The following is a 17,166-nucleotide window of genomic DNA, read 5'->3' on the forward strand; positions in this document are numbered from 1 at the left end:
AGCATGCCAAGCCAACAGGTGGCGATATAATCTCAGCCGTAAAGCCATGTTGGCTAATCAGAAGCCTGAAAAAGTTGTCCAGTAGGCGGCGATAATAGCGCATGCTCCGACGTCACAAGCCAAAATCTCCGGTTTCGCTGTCTACACAATAACGCTACAACCGGAGTTTTTGAAAATCTTCACCCTGGCAGGAGTTTTCAAAAATGTTCGGTTTCAGTGACCTGGTGCTACGTTTGCGTGTGGACGAATGGCCAAACCGCATAGAAAAAGCTATGGTTTTGAAAATACAAGGAAGTGTAATATTGGACATTCTTAAAGAATCCTGTTACATAGGCCGCTATTCACATTACTGATGAGTGTTTTTTTAGGTTGTGTATGTCTTGTATCCCCATGACCCAGCTACTTTGTTGCCCGATTAAAAGTGTTTACTTACCCACTTGCGAGCAGAAAGCGTTAAATAGACAGATGGCCCCTCATACTAACTGGGCTCCCGTGTCTTTGGCTACACCAGAAACCCCCTTTTCTCCACATGCCTTAGTGAGCAAGCGAGCGACCCAAACTCCTCCCCCACCCCCTCTGAGCCCACATCAACCTCTGAAATCACTGAGCTGGTCCAGTCATGGCCTGACAAGAGATTGGGGACAGAGCTGGATGACTTGGACGATGATTTCTTATCGGATGACCCATGCTCGGATATTGAGGAGGAGGAGGGGGAGGATGAGGATGAGGATGATGATGATGATGAGGGAGAGCTCTGCAGAAGCTCCGGCAAAGCTGAGGACCCGTTTTACGATCGCTCGCCATTGTTCAGTGTAGTGGGAAGGTTGGTGAGGTTTCAGGAGCGTGCTGGGAAAGGAAACTAGCTCTTTCACACTGAGACTGGGTTGCGCTTCCTTTTTTAAACACATTGTGTGTGCACAGCACTCACGGAGATAAATATATAAACACTTAAACTTGAAACATTTTTGCTTATTTAATGACAACGCTTATATTTATACAAACACACACCTGAAAAAGGTGTATGCTAGACATATGCATAAAGGATGAGAGTGTATACACACATACACAGAGGCACACACAATGAGAATAAATTGAATTTAAAATTACTCTGTTCATCTCTTCTGGGTGAACTTTAAGATAAAGAAGTGTAAAGTAGACACAATTGAGACTGTTGTTGACCTCCAGTACCAATAAATACAGAGCTATGAAATAAATGGACAAAGGAGAATGTTGAATTTATTGAGGGTTTTTTTTTTCTCTCTGACTGTTGATTTTGGTGTTTGGTCAATGACGTGAATAAAAATGTACTCAGAAAGTACTCAGAAAAGAAAATCTAAAAATATAATAAATATGATATTATAAATATAAATTATAAAACTATAATAAAATCCAAGGTAGTTTGACATAATATTTTGAAATATTTTAAAAACATTGTTTGTCAAATTAAAGTCACGTGGTGTGATCAATATGCAGAAATAAAACAGGAAATGATATCATAGAGAGGACCCCTGCAGACCCTCATGACTGTGTGTTAAGTCTATTAAAATATAAAGTAATTTGACGTATTTACTGTATGATGAGTTAAAGTTATTTCAAGTCATAATGGGTTTGTTCAGGTTGACACATGATGCGAAAAAAACCCATGATATTTGTGAATTAATAATTCATGATATATGTCCAAAAATATTTTTAACCTCAAAAAATATATATATTGGAAAACTTGTTTTGAAAAGAATTTTTAAGATGTGCACACTTTTTATTTGATGGTTACACCAGATGTCATCTTATGAAAGCAACTTGAATACATTTCTAAGCATTGAGAGCACATGTGTTTTAAACAATTTTTTAAAAAGACTTTACTTTTATTTACCTTGGCTGCTCTTATTTGTCAATGACCCTTCTGGTAAATCTGTTTGTGACGTTGATGAAATCTCTTGAGGAGACAAGTGAGATTATAAGGGTCTTTAGTTCAGAAGAAAAATCTGAGGAGTAAGTCTCCACTTGATTTTCATCTCATTGCTTTAGCAGAAACCTCTACGATATTAAAAAAGATCTCTTATGTGATTTTGTCTTTCCCATGGGAAGGATTCCTGGATTTTAGTCAGCATGTCTGGACTTTACCCCGTCTTCTCCCATTATCATACATTTCATCTGATCGCTGCAGACACACACCTTGAGCTTCTGGGTTTCATTTCGACCTAATGATTGTGATCATTGAAATCAGAATTGGCTGGATGTCAGCGGCACCACCCAGCGCAGCTATGGCTCTCGTGTCACGCCAAGGTCTGTGTCCCAGCTTTACATGCACCGCATCACTTCTTCAAAGGGGTACGTTTGCGTGTGGACGAATGGCCAAACCGCATAGAAAAAGCTATGGTTTTGAAAATACCATAAGAATGACCAGACTTGAGCTGACCATGCTAATGAGACACATGTGCAAACAATGAGTGCTGATGAAACCGGGTAGAGGATTATGGGTAATTAAGTCCTTGATAGAGTGGAAGAAGTCTGGGATTGAGTGCCCTCTAGTGGACAACCAGTTCACTCCAGTTGGTGATCGTCGGTGACAGTAATATTATAAATGTCTTTACTGTCTCTTTTCATTAATTTGCTGAAGTGCTATCTCCAAACACTCATATTAGATGTTTGTTTTGTGTACCGCAGAAACAAACAAGACCAGATTTTAGTTACATGGCACGAATGTCTGATGAATGAGAAAATAGCTATTCATCTAATGACTTACTAATTGGTTCCCATATTACAGCCGTTTGGTTACTTCGAGTGTTCACATATCTCAAGATGAAAGAGCTGGTTTCTAGCACAGCTGTCTCTCTTCTGGGCATGTGAGATCATATGCCGTATTTCGACCTTTTTTGTGAGATTTTACATGGAAACCTTTGATGAATTGGCTCACTCTTTTAAGTTGCGCTTGTGCAATGCACTGCACATTTGTGACAGTATGGTCTTATTTACCTATTTTTTGGTATTTGCTAATGGTATTGTCTGTTCACGCTCACATTGTCCAGTACTGTTACATTTTATGTCTTCTCTTTCACCTTTTTTGTCACAAGCATGCTTTTTTATACCTCACCAAAACCCCTTTTTTGTTCAGCACTACCATATCGTCTACACATGGAGGATGGGCAATGTAGTCCTTGACGGAAGATGGATTAAGAACAAACAGAGTTAGGGTTGAGATTTAAAACTGTTAATTATCAATATCAACTATATATCTTTTTTTTTCTATCTTTGGTTTTTAAATAAACATATAAACAGTCCTATTTCTGGTTCTGATCAAGGATATCAGGATTATCCAAATTCCCCACAATCATTCACACAAAAACACGAGTCACTCCATGTAATATATTGTACATTTGACACATATAGTGAAGTCCAAAAATGTGAGATCACTAGTCAAAATGCTTTACTTTTTTTGCTACACATTTACAAATAATGTTATCAGTACATTAATTTGAGTGAAAGACTGAATTGAGAAATTAACATTATTTTCAGCATGTTTTGTTCCAAAACGTCTTGTGTGGAAGCAAGAAAACGGGACCTTTTGTTCAAAGTGTACTTTTTGTTCAGTGTTACTTGCAGTAGAAATAGTATGAAATCTTAAGCATTTCTTTATTTACATTACCGTTAAAAAGTTTGGGGTGGGTAAGATATTTTATTGTTTTTGAAAGAACTTATGTTCACCAATGCTGCATTTATTTGATGTAAAATACAGTAAAACAGTTATATTGTAAAATATTAGAATTTGAAATAAATATTTTCTGTTAAAATATATTTTAAATTGTAATTTATTCCTGTGATGGCAAAGCTGAATTTTCAGCAACAATTACTCCAGACTTCTGTGTATCATGATCCTTCAGAAATCATTCTAACATGCTGATGTGTTTAAGAAATATTTATTATTAGTATTATTATTATCAATGTTGAAAACAGTTGTGCTTCTTACTATTTTTGTGGAAATCGTGATACATTTTTTTTCAGAATCAGAATCATTTATTTGAAATAGAAATCTTTTGCAATATCATAAATTTTACATATGATGAATTTAATGCATCCTTGCCGAATACAAATATTAATTTCTTTAAAACAAAAAAAACAAAAGCTTTTGAGCCATAGTGTGTATTACGTTTTTCAAAATCCTTAACCTTTGTTTATTATATAGTTTTCAATGAAAGTAATCCCCAATTTTTAAAATGTGGTCTCAGATTTCTTTTCTGTATTGTTTTTAGGGTTTATCTTCACTTCAATCCCATGCTTCTTAAACTCACCCAAAATCAGTTAAAAATACTCACACCTACCTGTTTTATATCATGTAGCCTGATCTGTGAGGAATAATCATGTCCAGGGCCACAGCAGTGCCTGCTTGTGTCTGTATGTTGCTCAATGTTGTGTTTGTCCTGTTTGCTGTACAGTCGATCCCTTGGACACACATTTTGTTCTTCCCTCTCTCCTTTAGGACATTTGTGTATTTGAGTAATCTGCTCTATCCTGTGCCCTTGGTCCATCGGGTTGCCATTGTCAATGAGAAGGGAGAGGTCAAAGGTTTCCTCAGAGTAGCTGTACAGGCAATATCAGGTAAGATTAGGACTGCAAGTGTCTTGCAGAACCTACTGGTGAGTGATACATATTTCCATCTATCATTACAATGTGTAGTATCAAAGCATTGAATCAATTACATTTAAATTAATAGTATTTTTAAAGATTAATTTTAAGTTAATTAATGACAGTAGTAATGTAAATGTAAAATCAGGGGAAATGATCATGCACAATTTAATATTCAATAAATTAAATGTATATGTGTATGTCTATATATATATATGTAGATGGCCGATATGTAGTGATATATCATTAGTTTAAGGGAACAGAATTTTTTTTTTGGTGTTAGAGGATGTATGTAGGCCAGAGGGATTGTATATATAGTATGAAGGGCAAACTGTGTGTGACTTCTTGAGGAAGTGATGTGAAGGTGCTCTGGTTTTTCCTCCAGCTGATGAAGAGGCACCAGACTATGGCTCTGGTGTCCGACAGTCAGGCACTGCCAAGATTTCTTTTGAAGACCAACAGTTTGAGAAGGTATTTACATTTAAACACTTATAATGAAGCAATTTTACAGGAAGGGTAGACCAAGCTGAAGAGGCCAGCTTAAATTTCAGTGCCAGTCCAGGCTTTTTACTAGCTTAAATGGTCTTTCTTGTCAAGCTGGTTGACCAGTATGATTGTAGCCTTTTGGAGATGCTGAGAACCAGCATTCAGAACACAGCAGAGTTCTTATGGTCCTATAAAACCTGGAAACATCCGAGAATTTAAAAGTGCTGTCTCCAATCCTGGAAAATCATGGAAATTAATTAAATCTTAAAAGGTCATGATAAAGTCATGGAAATCTGCATAGCCAATATAAGCTTTTCTAGGTTTGCTAATTATAGTCCAGTCATGGAAAAAAAACGTCTCAGGTTACGTATGTAACCCTAGTTCCTCGAGGGAACGAGACGCTGCGTCGAAAACGCTAGGGGAACGCCTTCTGCGACCCACGCTCTGAATCACATGTGAAATGAGTCCAATAGCTGAACGGGACGTCACGGCGGATGACGTCATGACCAGGAAGCTATAAAAGCACGTGCGGCGGAGCCAGCGTCAGCTTCTAGGAATGAAGCAAGCGCCGGCAGGGACGCCGGAAGTATGGCACCGAGACGCAGCGTCTCGTTCCAGCGTGGGTCGCAGAAGGCGTTCCCCTAGCGTTTTCGACGTAGCTCGAGTTCCTGAAGAGGAACATGTGAATTCATTGCTCGAAAGTACAATGTACACTGGACACTTGTCAATGTGGATATTCATACGACGGCATCTTACTTAAGGTATTTCTCTTTCCTGTTGATCAGTTCCAGTCAGAATCCTGTCCTTCTGGTCTTTCACGTGCTGCTGTATCTCAGGAAGAGCTGCGAATTGTGGAGGGTGAGGGCCAAAATGCAGAGATGTCACTGTCAGCAGATGAGGTCAACAATAATACCTGTGCAAGTAAGAAACAGAGAACATTCGGAAAATATTAAATGAAAATTGTGATTACATCATTGGGTGATGTTTTTGTCTTTTATGCTTACCAAGGCTATGTTTATTTGATCAAAAACAAGTAAAACAGTCATTTAAAATAACTTTTTCTATTTGAATACATTTAATATGCTCAAGAAACCTATTATATACTTATTATCACAGTTAAAAACAGTTGTACAGCTTAATATTTTTTTATGGAAACCATGATAAATGGTTTCAGGATTCCTTTATGAATAGAAAGAACAGCATTTATTTGCAATAGAAATCATTGTCTTTACTGCCTCTTTTGATCAAATTAAAAAAAAAGTAAAAGTATGAATAAAAGTATTAACAGTAGTGTGTGTAAGTGGAAACATGACCTACAACTTTGTGTTTCTGAAGTCTGAATCTAAATGCCAGTTTCAGCTGTCCCATGGAGTTTTCATATTTCTTTGACTTGACATCTTTTCTTTCATGTGTTTTTTCATAGCTAACACAGAGGAGCTGGACAGCCCTGTCAAAACCGGTCTTGATGGCGTACTGGATGGCGCTCTGGATCACTTGAGGATCGGAGAAGCCTTTACATTCAGAGTTACTGTGCTGCAGGCGTCAAGCATATCCGCAGAATACGCAGACATATTCTGCCAGTTCAAGTAAGTGCTCTGTTCTGTTCTGAAGTCTGTTTCCACTAGCGGACATTTGTCATTGTTCTGTATCTAATTTACTTTTTTTAAACTCCTCGTTTGTAGTTTTATTCACAGGCACGATGAAGCGTTTTCCACAGAGCCGTTGAAGAACACTGGACGTGGTCCACCACTTGGCTTCTATCATGCGCAGAATGTGAGTTTTAAACTGTAACACACAGCTCCACGTCACACTGTTTTTATTAGACTGAGGGTAAAACACTTGTTTCTCTGATTTTCCAGATTGCCGTGGAAGTGACTAAGTCCTTTATAGAGTACATAAAGACTCAGCCAATCGTGTTTGAAGTGTTTGGACATTACCAGAAGCAGCCTTTCCCTTCGCTCTGCAAGGATCTCATTAGGTAGATCCTGGCGATATTTATTATTTCCAACTCTGATTAATGCATGCTACAAATGTCTGGATTCATCCATCAAATATACTGAAATGACAGCCAGAATTTTTTTTTCAGCCCGTTGCGCCCATGCAGACGACAGTTCCCGAGAGTCATGCCTCTTTCCAAACCAGGTGAGGGCAATGAATGTATATGACCATTTTTTATGAACATTAACATAGATGTGTCCTGCCAGGCTGAAGCTGTTTAGCACATATTCTTTGCTTCGTCGTTGTATTGCCTTTTTTATGTTGCTGTTTGGGGTTCATGTGCCCATGTCACAGTCTTTATGTTGTTGGTGGTGGGTATAGCTGCAGATAACGACACCCCTCCTGATCGGGAGAAGAACCTGGAGCTGATTCGCCACCTGCTGCCAGAGGTCTTCAGTGGGGCTCTGGTGGACTCACTGTCAAGCCACGCCCTCAATGCAGCAGGCGTGGCTGTTTCCTACCTCCTTGAGGGGGAGGAGCAAGCCGGACTGCCGGCCCCACCCTTGTCTATCTGTTCAGTAATAAAAGCGCAGAAGCCGGGTCTGTAATGGTTCTGAGTGCCTAAGGCCAAAGAATGTCCCTGAAACTGAACCTCTGGTCTGTCTAATGCACTTGTAATAATATAACATAACATAACATATACAATTTGATTAAGAAACATCTCTTATCATGTGGAAAATGTTTGTGCTGCTGCTTAATATTTGTATAGAAAAAGTGGTACTTTTTTCAGACTCTTTGATGAATAGAAAGTTCAAAAGAACAGCATTAATTTGAAATAGAAACCTTTAGTAACATTATAAATCTCTTTACTGTCACTTTTGATCAATTTAACGCGTCCTTGATTAATAAAAGTATTTTTTCCCCCTTTTTTCATACTTACTCAGAACTTTTGAATGGTAATGTATCTCTGTTTCCATAAAAATATCAAGCAGCACAGCTATTTTTAACATTGAAAAGAAACATTTCTTGAGCACCACATCAGCATATTAGAATGATTTCTGAAGGATCACGTGGCACTAGAGTAATGGCTGCTGAAAATTCAGCTTTGCCATCACAAGAGTAAATTGCATTTTAAAATGTATTAAAATCGAAAACAGTTACTTTCAATTGTAACAATATTATCAAATAAATGCAGCCTTGGTAAACATAAGAGACAATCTGGAAAAACATAATTATTCCAAACTTTTATTAAATTATTCCAAATTATACTTGGACATTTTCTTGGATTTTTTCAACATAAAAATAAGTGATATTTAGACAAAGTGTCCACTCACTTTCCCCAATTCACTGGGAGTCACACAAACTCTCTGCATTGACAGACTGAAGGACGCTTTGTTCCAGGGACTGCGTTTCGGCCTGTTAATACTGTGTGTGGGTGTATGTCTTTTTCTCTCCCTCAGCCTCTCCATACAAACCTCATCAAGCAGATGGACAATTCTAGCCTTTTTCTCTGACACCATTCACCAGAAATAAACTGATGAATAGTGCTTGAATAAGAATGTATCAGTGCCTGAGTAAATCTGGTTCTGTCACTTGAAACTGTGCTTGATGATGCAGTGGTCCCTTAATATCTGCAGGATAGTAGTTTTGGGTCATTATTATTAAATATTTGGTTATTGGTTGTTAGTTTTTATTAGATTTCTTGTCTCTGGATATACAGTATCATATTCACTGGTTTGTCTTACAGAAAGAGAAAAATTGAAAAAAAAAAATTATGATAAGTATTCATAATGATATGTATTAGTTAAGTGTGAGTTAAAGGAAAAGTTCATCCTCAAATTAAAATTCTGTCATAATTTACTCACTTCATCTTATTCAAAACTGCACGGCTTTTGTTTTTCTGTGGAACTTCAAAATAAAGTTTTGATCAGTTTTTTTTTCAATATAATGTAAATGAATGTGGACGGGGGCTGTCAAACTCCAAAATGACTCTAAAAAAGCACCAAAAAAAAAAACCTTACGAGGCCGCACAATATCTTGACATCTTGTTCATGTAAGCACATGAAAGAAGTATAGAAGTCTGATTTCTTTCAATTAGCTTTGTATATTGCGTCTAGTTAAATGAATCACTAATCTGGTTCTCTGTTTCATCTCAATATGTAGCTATCATATGAATTAACAAGGCTTGTAATATGAGTTATGAATGAATAACTTTCATGATACCTTTATGGTGCTGTTTTTTTGGTAATTTTGTTGTTCGATAGCCCTAGTCCTTGTTAACTTACATGGAAGAAAGTGGCCAGAATATTCTTCAGAAATTCACCTTTTATGTTCCAGGGAAGAAAGAAAGTAATTTTTCATTTTAGGGTGAATTATTCCTGTAATAATTCTGCTTGGCATGTGCAGACGTTCAGGGATCACTGTAATTCACATGACTTTATTCATCTTAACAGCAGTGTGCCTTTACATCGGACTCCTGATCTCCCACTCCTGCTCCTCTCTAACTATGGTCTATTCCTCCTCTTATGCTGTGGTGCATATCTTGCTCTCTCCTGTGAAACTCTAGTATCCCTTTCATCTGCCATTGAATTTTTATATCCATTGGTCTATGATTAACTCGGTATTGATTTGACGTTCTTTCCCGCTCTGTCTTCCTCTGCTTTCTGCATAGTACCTGCCACCAAACTGACAGCTCTCACACGACCCACGGCAGGACCGTGCCACTGTAAATATGACCTGATGGTCTTCTTTGAAATCTGTGAGCTAGAGGCCAATGGAGAGTAAGTGTCTTGTATAACCATTGACCTTTTCACTTTAAATTGTCGTCTGAGTAGAATAGATTGTAAAATCGATTACTGTCTTTACTGGGGCCTGTAAAAGTGATTGAATGAATTTGTCATATGGTACCTTATTTGAAAACAAATATGTCATAAGAAAGATCAGTTCTTTTTTAGCATTCAATTTAATTAATAAAAAACTAAATATTATACAATACATAGTTTAAGATATATTTGTATATATATTTAAATATATACATATTATTACATTATTATAATATTCAGTCTATTGGTTTTGTAAACCCTTGTACATGTTGTGTTCAGTTTTTATATCCAGGAAAGAGTGACAGTGCTGGTTATTGTATATGACACATATCTTTCCCTTCCAGCTATATCCCAGCCGTAGTGGACCACCGGGTAGGCATGCCCTGCCATGGCACTTTCATGTTACATCAGGTACTGGGAATTTATTTATTTTTTTTTCTATTTCCCTTTCCATTTTGTTATTTTCTCTCATACTGTTTATTTTAACATTAGATTTCAAAATTAATAATAACATAAAATAACACAACATTTACATAACAGGGCATCCAAAGGAGAGTCACAGTCACCATAGTACATGAGTCAGGAAGAGATATTAAGTGGAAGGAAGTGCGAGAGCTGGTTGTAGGTGAGTTTGGGCTCAAATGTAAATGCTTATGCGCAAACCAAAGTGAAATCTGATGATATTCAACATATGGGATGTATTTTGTGTTTGACAGGGCGCATCCGGAACACGCCTGAAGCAGATGAGACAATCATCGACCCCAATATTCTCTCTCTCAACATACTGTCTGCAGGATACATCCGTCCCGCACATGATGACAGGTACATTCCCAACCCTAATAAATATAACAAGACCAGTTTAGAAGTTTACAAATAGAATTGACTTTCTCATGTCTTTAACACTAAACATAAGACATCTTGAAAGTTATGCTTGTCATTTTATATTTGAAGAACACCTCCAAAGGGAGTTTTATTCTTCTGTCATGAAGCCTTTTTTCTCCTTAAGAACACTCAGTAGCAGATTTTCTTAACTTTGGCTGTTTCCCACTACACTCTTTTTAATACCAGGTCTCCATTTTAGTGATTGCTGTACTTAATACGACTCTCTCCTCAGCCTTGGCTCATGATCTGAGAGCTGGAGCCAAGCCTGTGACAAACAGTTCTCTGCACAACTTTAAAGCAATGAGTTTTTGCCAAAGAGAAATGAGTCAGTGAACCAAACTTTCAAAACAGCTCTTAAAGTCCTGTCTCAAGGGAGTGATTCAAAATCAAACAGCACAGCCACAGCGCCAGCCTTAGATAAAGACAAGAAGTATATTCACACTTTTATGTTCCTTTACACAAACATACCATAAGTCGCTGCATGGTTGAGGTGGCTGACAACTGGCACTTACTAGTATTGCCATATTGAGGCTTTTAGGTGCACATTATGGGTTTGGGAGAGTCTGATCATCCAGTTAAGGGAACTCCAAAAAGAACTCCAAAAGAAGTCAAAACAAAAGGTTAGGGGATCTTAAAAGTATACTACCGTTCAAAAGTTTGGGGTCTATACGATTTTTTTTTTTAATGTTTTTTGAATTTTTTTTAAAGAAGTCCCTTATGCTTAACAAGGCTGCAATTATTTGATCAAAACAGTAACGCTGTGAAATATTATTATAATTTATTTATTAAAATAACTGTTTTCTAATATATGGCAAAGCTGAATTTTCAGCGGCCATTACTCCAGTCTTCAGTGTCACATGATCCTTCAGAAATCATTCTAATATGCTGATTTTTGGTGGTCAGGAAACATTATTATTAATAACAATGTTGAAAACATTTGTGCTGCTTAATATTTTTGTGGAAACCGTGATACTTTTTTATCAGGATAGTTCAAAAGATCAGCATTTATTTGAAATAGAAATCTTTTGTAACATTATAAATGTATTTACTGTTAAAATCGATGCATCCTAAGTATTTTTTTTGAATGGTAGTGTAAGTAAATTGGAAAAAAAAAAAGTTATTTATGAATGACAGTGTAAGTACTGTTTTAATTTGACATATTACATGAGGAATATTATAGGATCAGAATTGGACAGTATATAAAAACCTAACCTGAACGGCTGCGGTATTTTTATTTATCTTTTTTTAGATTTACATTGTGCAAGTATATCACTTTTTTATCTAAAAAGTTGATAGTAAGATTGTAAGTTACTGAAAATTAAACGGTTAGCATTTGGCTAGCTATGGTAGTAGCTCCAAACAACTTGTTCATGCAAAAATGAATCTCAACAGATTTTGCTTCCAAAAATCTGACTCTTTCAAAAGTCATTTAATTCAAAAGCTGTCACTGGGGCAGTACCTTTTCAAAAGGTACAATTTTGTACCAATACTTTAGGTACAAAGGTGTACCTTTTGAAAAGGATATGCCCCAGTGACAGCTTTTATTTCTGAGAGTGCATAGTACACAGATAAAATAAGCCTTGATAAATGCTTAAAATATCTTAACGCAAATTCTCAACACTCCTCTTTCCCAACTGTAGGATTGCGTTTAATCATTGCGGAGACATTGCTGCATGACATAACCGCAGGGGGTCAGGATGCTTTTAACGCATCGCTTGACTGACAGACTAATCCATGCAGCTGCTCTTTTTCTGTTTTATAAAACTCATAATTATCATTCCTCTCCCACTGCATGTAAGACAGAATGTGGTTTTATTAGCCTTGATGAAGGAGGTCACAATTTATTGAACCAACAATCTGAAAATATTAATTCACTATCTTCGGGAATTGAAAAAATGGTTCTCTAGTTCACCTCCTTGCTGGTTGTGCAAGTCTTCCCATCTGATGCTGGTCTGCATTTGTATCCATTCTCATCTGTTCATTCCATTCGCTCTGTCCACACTCCATTGCTCAGACTCAACTACCTGCTCACTGAACCACACAGTGGATCGAGTTCTTGGCATCTCTGCTAGTCACGATCACGTAGCTCTGATTTACATGTGAAGATTTATTTCAGAAGAATGTTTACCATTTAAAATCACTAGAAGCTCATTTATGAATACTTTACTAATCAAATCCATCATTAACTTTCTCTAATCATGTTAGTTATTGTAAACAATAGGCCCTGTTTCTCATGTCACATTATGCTGTAGCAGCCAAACAAAGCATTTTGTCATATACAATGCATTACTAGGACTTCACCTTAGATGGGCATCATATATCAGCATCCAGGCTTTGCAAACATGAAATGCTTCAAATAAAATCATAATATATTATTAGATATATTATTAGATGTGTCCGCCTGAACCCCACTGATGCAAAACCGCATAAAAGAATCATTCGAACCTTCCGTTTCAAGCAGCAGTGACCTCCTCTCCTGCGATTTAACCACAAGTCTTCACTAGATAGTCCACACTACCTATAAAACCATGTAACTGAGCTGGATTCATGCACCAATGCAAAGGAACAAGGACAAATATGTGACAGGAGAGTTGTGCAGAGGCCTTGACAACCATATTATATTCAAACAACAAGTCAAATAATTGGAAACAAGCTTCTGGGCCTTCACACCTTCTGATTCTAATATTTTTTTAGTCCACTAACAGAATGTTGTCTTGTGTTTTTCCAGACAGTTTCTTGATTCGGACATTCCTAGGTATATTACCTTCAAATCCCTTTCCTCTCATAAGATACGCACTCTCTCTCTCTCTCTCTCTCACACACACACAAATATTGCTTTTTCTGCATTCTTGTTGGTTTGCCTATTTATTTTCTCCTTCCCTCCTACTATTTCTGAAAATGTGAGAGAATTTCACTCTGGCTCCCATGGAAATGCTTTTGTGTGTGAAGCTTCTGTTTTGTATTGTATGTTTTTGAAATTTTTTGGCACCTCTGGGTGACTGGATTGCATGGCTTGACTTTTGTATGGGCTGTGTTTTGGCTGAGTCATTTGCAGGAGGTGTGGTAGAGATCATAGTCACCTTCCCAGCTAACAAGGAATGTTTTCAGAACTTTGGCTAACATTCTGGCAAGGTGTTCTCAAATATATGAACAAATGTTCTTCCGTTAATGTTAACAGAATGTTTGTTTAAAGTTATGTGGCCTTTAATAATGTTGTCGAAATGTTAACACACACAAAAAAAAGTTTTTACATAGTTTTTACATTGTTCTGAACTTTTTCGTAAAACATTTATTTTTAAATATTACTTGTTTCAGAATGTTCAGAGAACATTCAAAGGATCTGTTTAAAGATTACCATAATGTTTGCGAAATGATGCAATGGAATGTCTTCTTAACATTTGTGTAACCGAAAGCCAATGTTCTTAAAACATTTTAAAAACTGGACACAAATGAAACATAATAGAAACACCATTTTTATAACTTTATAAATAAATTTGTATTCTATGTCACTCACTTCTTGATCATATTCCTCCAGTTTAAACAAAAAGGAATTAAAAACAATAATAATAATAATAACGAGTCACATGAAAAAATACTATAGTAATTTATAGTAAATACTAGTGTTTTTGAACCATACTATAGTAAAGTGTATTATCCTGTATATGTCATAGTATTTACAACACTTTGTTAATGAATGCTACAGCATACTGTAGTATTAACTATAGTGAACTGATAAACTGTAATAAATACTGTAGTATACTTTTGTTTTTACTACAGTAAACTGTAGTGTATTGTAGTATACTATAATTGTAGAAAACTTAGTACAGTATTGGGTAAAATAATTTGTTTATGTTACTATAGTTGTTATATTACCACAGTAACTATAGAATTACCACAACAAATTAATTCAAGTACTTTACTATAGTATGGTTCAAAAACACTATAGTATACTATAAATTACTATAGTATTTTTTCATGTGGGCTACCTACCACACATGCTCCATCAGTCTCACATAAATGTATTGCTCTTGCTCAACAAATTAGATGACATCTTTTAATTAAAAAATGTATGGTTTCATTTATACTGTTCTGCAAGAAGATCAAGTTCCATCACAAATGTCAAAGCAACACTGTAAAACACAACTGTGTGGGGCGATAACTGTTGGCCAAACCACACACTAGGTCTGTGTTGTTTATGGGCGGGATGGCGTGCTCCGCTAACTTCGGTATTAATCATGAATCTCTGAACAAAATTTGTGTTACATTAGTCTACTGAGATTTACGATCTCATACGAAAAAAAATGCGTTTAATCCATAGACTGTATAAAAACATGGACGTAGTGTCCGTGACGTAACCCGTAGACTTCCGACGAGCGTTTTGAAGCCTAAAGTAGGCGGAGCCAGCCGTCGCCATCTTGGCAGCGCGTCACCGCGCGTCACTCCCGGATAATCGAAAATGGGCAAAGAGGCGGGAGCTGGTTGCTGAAACCACGCCCACCTAGCTCGACGGTGGTGACAGCAGCGGCAATCCACCTGTCACTCAAGTAGCCACGCCCTTAATTATGCAGAACTTTAAGGCTTAATCTAATTTAAACGGATGAGTTATAAAAAAATTCACCCCCTCACAGTTGTCATGAAGGGCAAAATTAGCTATATAGACCAAAATCATTTTTTGAACCAGGCTGTAAACATGTTTTTTTCTGCTGTAAAGTTGGGAATTTTAACATGGGGAGTCTATGGGATTGACTCCCTTTTGCAGCCAGCCTCTAGCGGCCAGTCGATGAATTACAGTTTAAGTCACTTCCTTGTTGGCTTCATGAGAGAGAGCGGGAGGTTGCCGCTCGGTTTAATCACGTTTATTGCCAGTTAGCCCCCCTTGGCATTCTCTGCTCATGAGTAGCTGTTATTTTTAACACTAGGGGGCAGTGTTTCTTTGAAGATTTCAAACACTGTGTGTTGCCTGAATGACTTTGAGCAAACATTTCTAAGAGCTGCTTGTTCTGCAGACTGTAATTATAAAATCAGGACAACTGTAATCCCAGGAATTAGCTGCTTGTTTGTAAATATAAGGGTGGTGTCGCCACAGAGGGGTATGAGAGCATTGTTATTATTATCCAAATCCGTTTTTCTTGTTGTGCTGCCAGGACTGTTTAGTTTACCAGGGCTATTACAGATCACACTGAGAATTGTATTTATCGTAACATTCAATTCAACACCCTCTTCTAACTATTATATGTTTACACAAAACATATACTGTTAAAACTGGCAGCTGTGGTTGCCAGAAATTCACTTAAAAAAAATACTGTGAACATGTTTCCAGTATTACAGGATGGCATATTGGTGCCTGTATATTTTACAACTTTTACAACTGTATATTGTGACATAATGTTAGAATACCAATCTATTTGAACTACCAAAACGTCTTTTGTACTTTAAAATGTACTGATAACCACCATAATAATACAGGTGGTATAATAAAAAATACCACATGATGAATTAGAGTTCATCATAAATGGGTTGTTCATAAAACATTGTATATTCGATATATTTATATATTCAATACTCGTGCACAGCTTTTATTTATTTATTTACCGAATATTGTGAGAAAAGTTACAGTTGACCAATTAGCAGGTTTTTACTGTAGCATTTTTACAACAGTATAATTGACTTTTTTGTAATTTGACAATTTGTGGACATAAAAAATCTATCCAATTTAAAGCAATAATAGGATTTGGGAATGTACGAAGACTCTTTAAAGCATTTGATATTATTCTTAGTACACACTTGTCACCTTGGTAACTGTACTGTAAGCATTATTTGCACCCCAACAAGAGTTTGCAGAGGAGTTAAGTACAGCTCTGCATTTCCCTCCCATCCATGTTGTCACAGAAACCAATTTTAATTTCCAGCAGAGTGCAGCAGCTCAACAATCCATGCAAGCATTACCTCATTGGTAGCATGCTTGCTTTCTTACCCCTGTGCAATGAGCAATTCTTCAATGTTATTTAGGTCCTCGATGCAAGCAGAACCAATAAACTGAAAAAGAAATGTCTCGCTGTATATTTTGCCAAGCGCATGAGTTGTAGTTTGGATTGGCTGATATAAGAAATTTAAGGGAAAGAAATATTGAAAGGGAAGTTAAAACAACAGGAAATCTCTTTTATCATGTGCAAATGGGAGGTGGAAATTATCCTCACAATCCCTCATCTTGCTTGGTATGCTGAGCTTGATTTATGTGGTTGTTTGGGAGCGAACAATAACATCAGAAATGGATTGGTTGGGTGTCCTCTAAATGTGATCTCTATGAGAAGGTCTGTGTTTGTTTCCTAACCTTTTAAAAGGTACACCCTTGTACACTCAGCATATATATATATATATATATATATATATATATATATATATATATGGGATGTGTCAG

General features: G+C 36.7%; 1 protein-coding gene across 1 annotated transcript in view; it reads left to right on the top strand.

Annotated features, from left to right (window-relative positions):
• Positions 1-17,166, top strand: part of LOC107696745 (kinesin-like protein KIF1A) — a 74,117-nt gene that overhangs the window by 41,222 nt on the left and 15,729 nt on the right. The window contains exons 27-39 of the mRNA XM_016497226.1: positions 512-823; positions 4,475-4,593; positions 4,985-5,091; positions 5,892-6,027; positions 6,530-6,692; positions 6,789-6,879; positions 6,966-7,084; positions 7,193-7,248; positions 9,716-9,824; positions 10,211-10,277; positions 10,407-10,491; positions 10,583-10,688; positions 13,477-13,503. Coding sequence (XP_016352712.1) covers positions 512-823; positions 4,475-4,593; positions 4,985-5,091; positions 5,892-6,027; positions 6,530-6,692; positions 6,789-6,879; positions 6,966-7,084; positions 7,193-7,248; positions 9,716-9,824; positions 10,211-10,277; positions 10,407-10,491; positions 10,583-10,688; positions 13,477-13,503 — 1,497 coding nt within the window. The remainder of the gene's footprint in view (positions 1-511; positions 824-4,474; positions 4,594-4,984; positions 5,092-5,891; positions 6,028-6,529; positions 6,693-6,788; positions 6,880-6,965; positions 7,085-7,192; positions 7,249-9,715; positions 9,825-10,210; positions 10,278-10,406; positions 10,492-10,582; positions 10,689-13,476; positions 13,504-17,166) is intronic.

Source organism: Sinocyclocheilus anshuiensis, unplaced genomic scaffold (assembly GCF_001515605.1).
Source record: "Sinocyclocheilus anshuiensis isolate Anshui unplaced genomic scaffold, SAMN03320099.WGS_v1.1 scaffold999, whole genome shotgun sequence".
NCBI lineage: Eukaryota > Metazoa > Chordata > Actinopteri > Cypriniformes > Cyprinidae > Sinocyclocheilus > Sinocyclocheilus anshuiensis.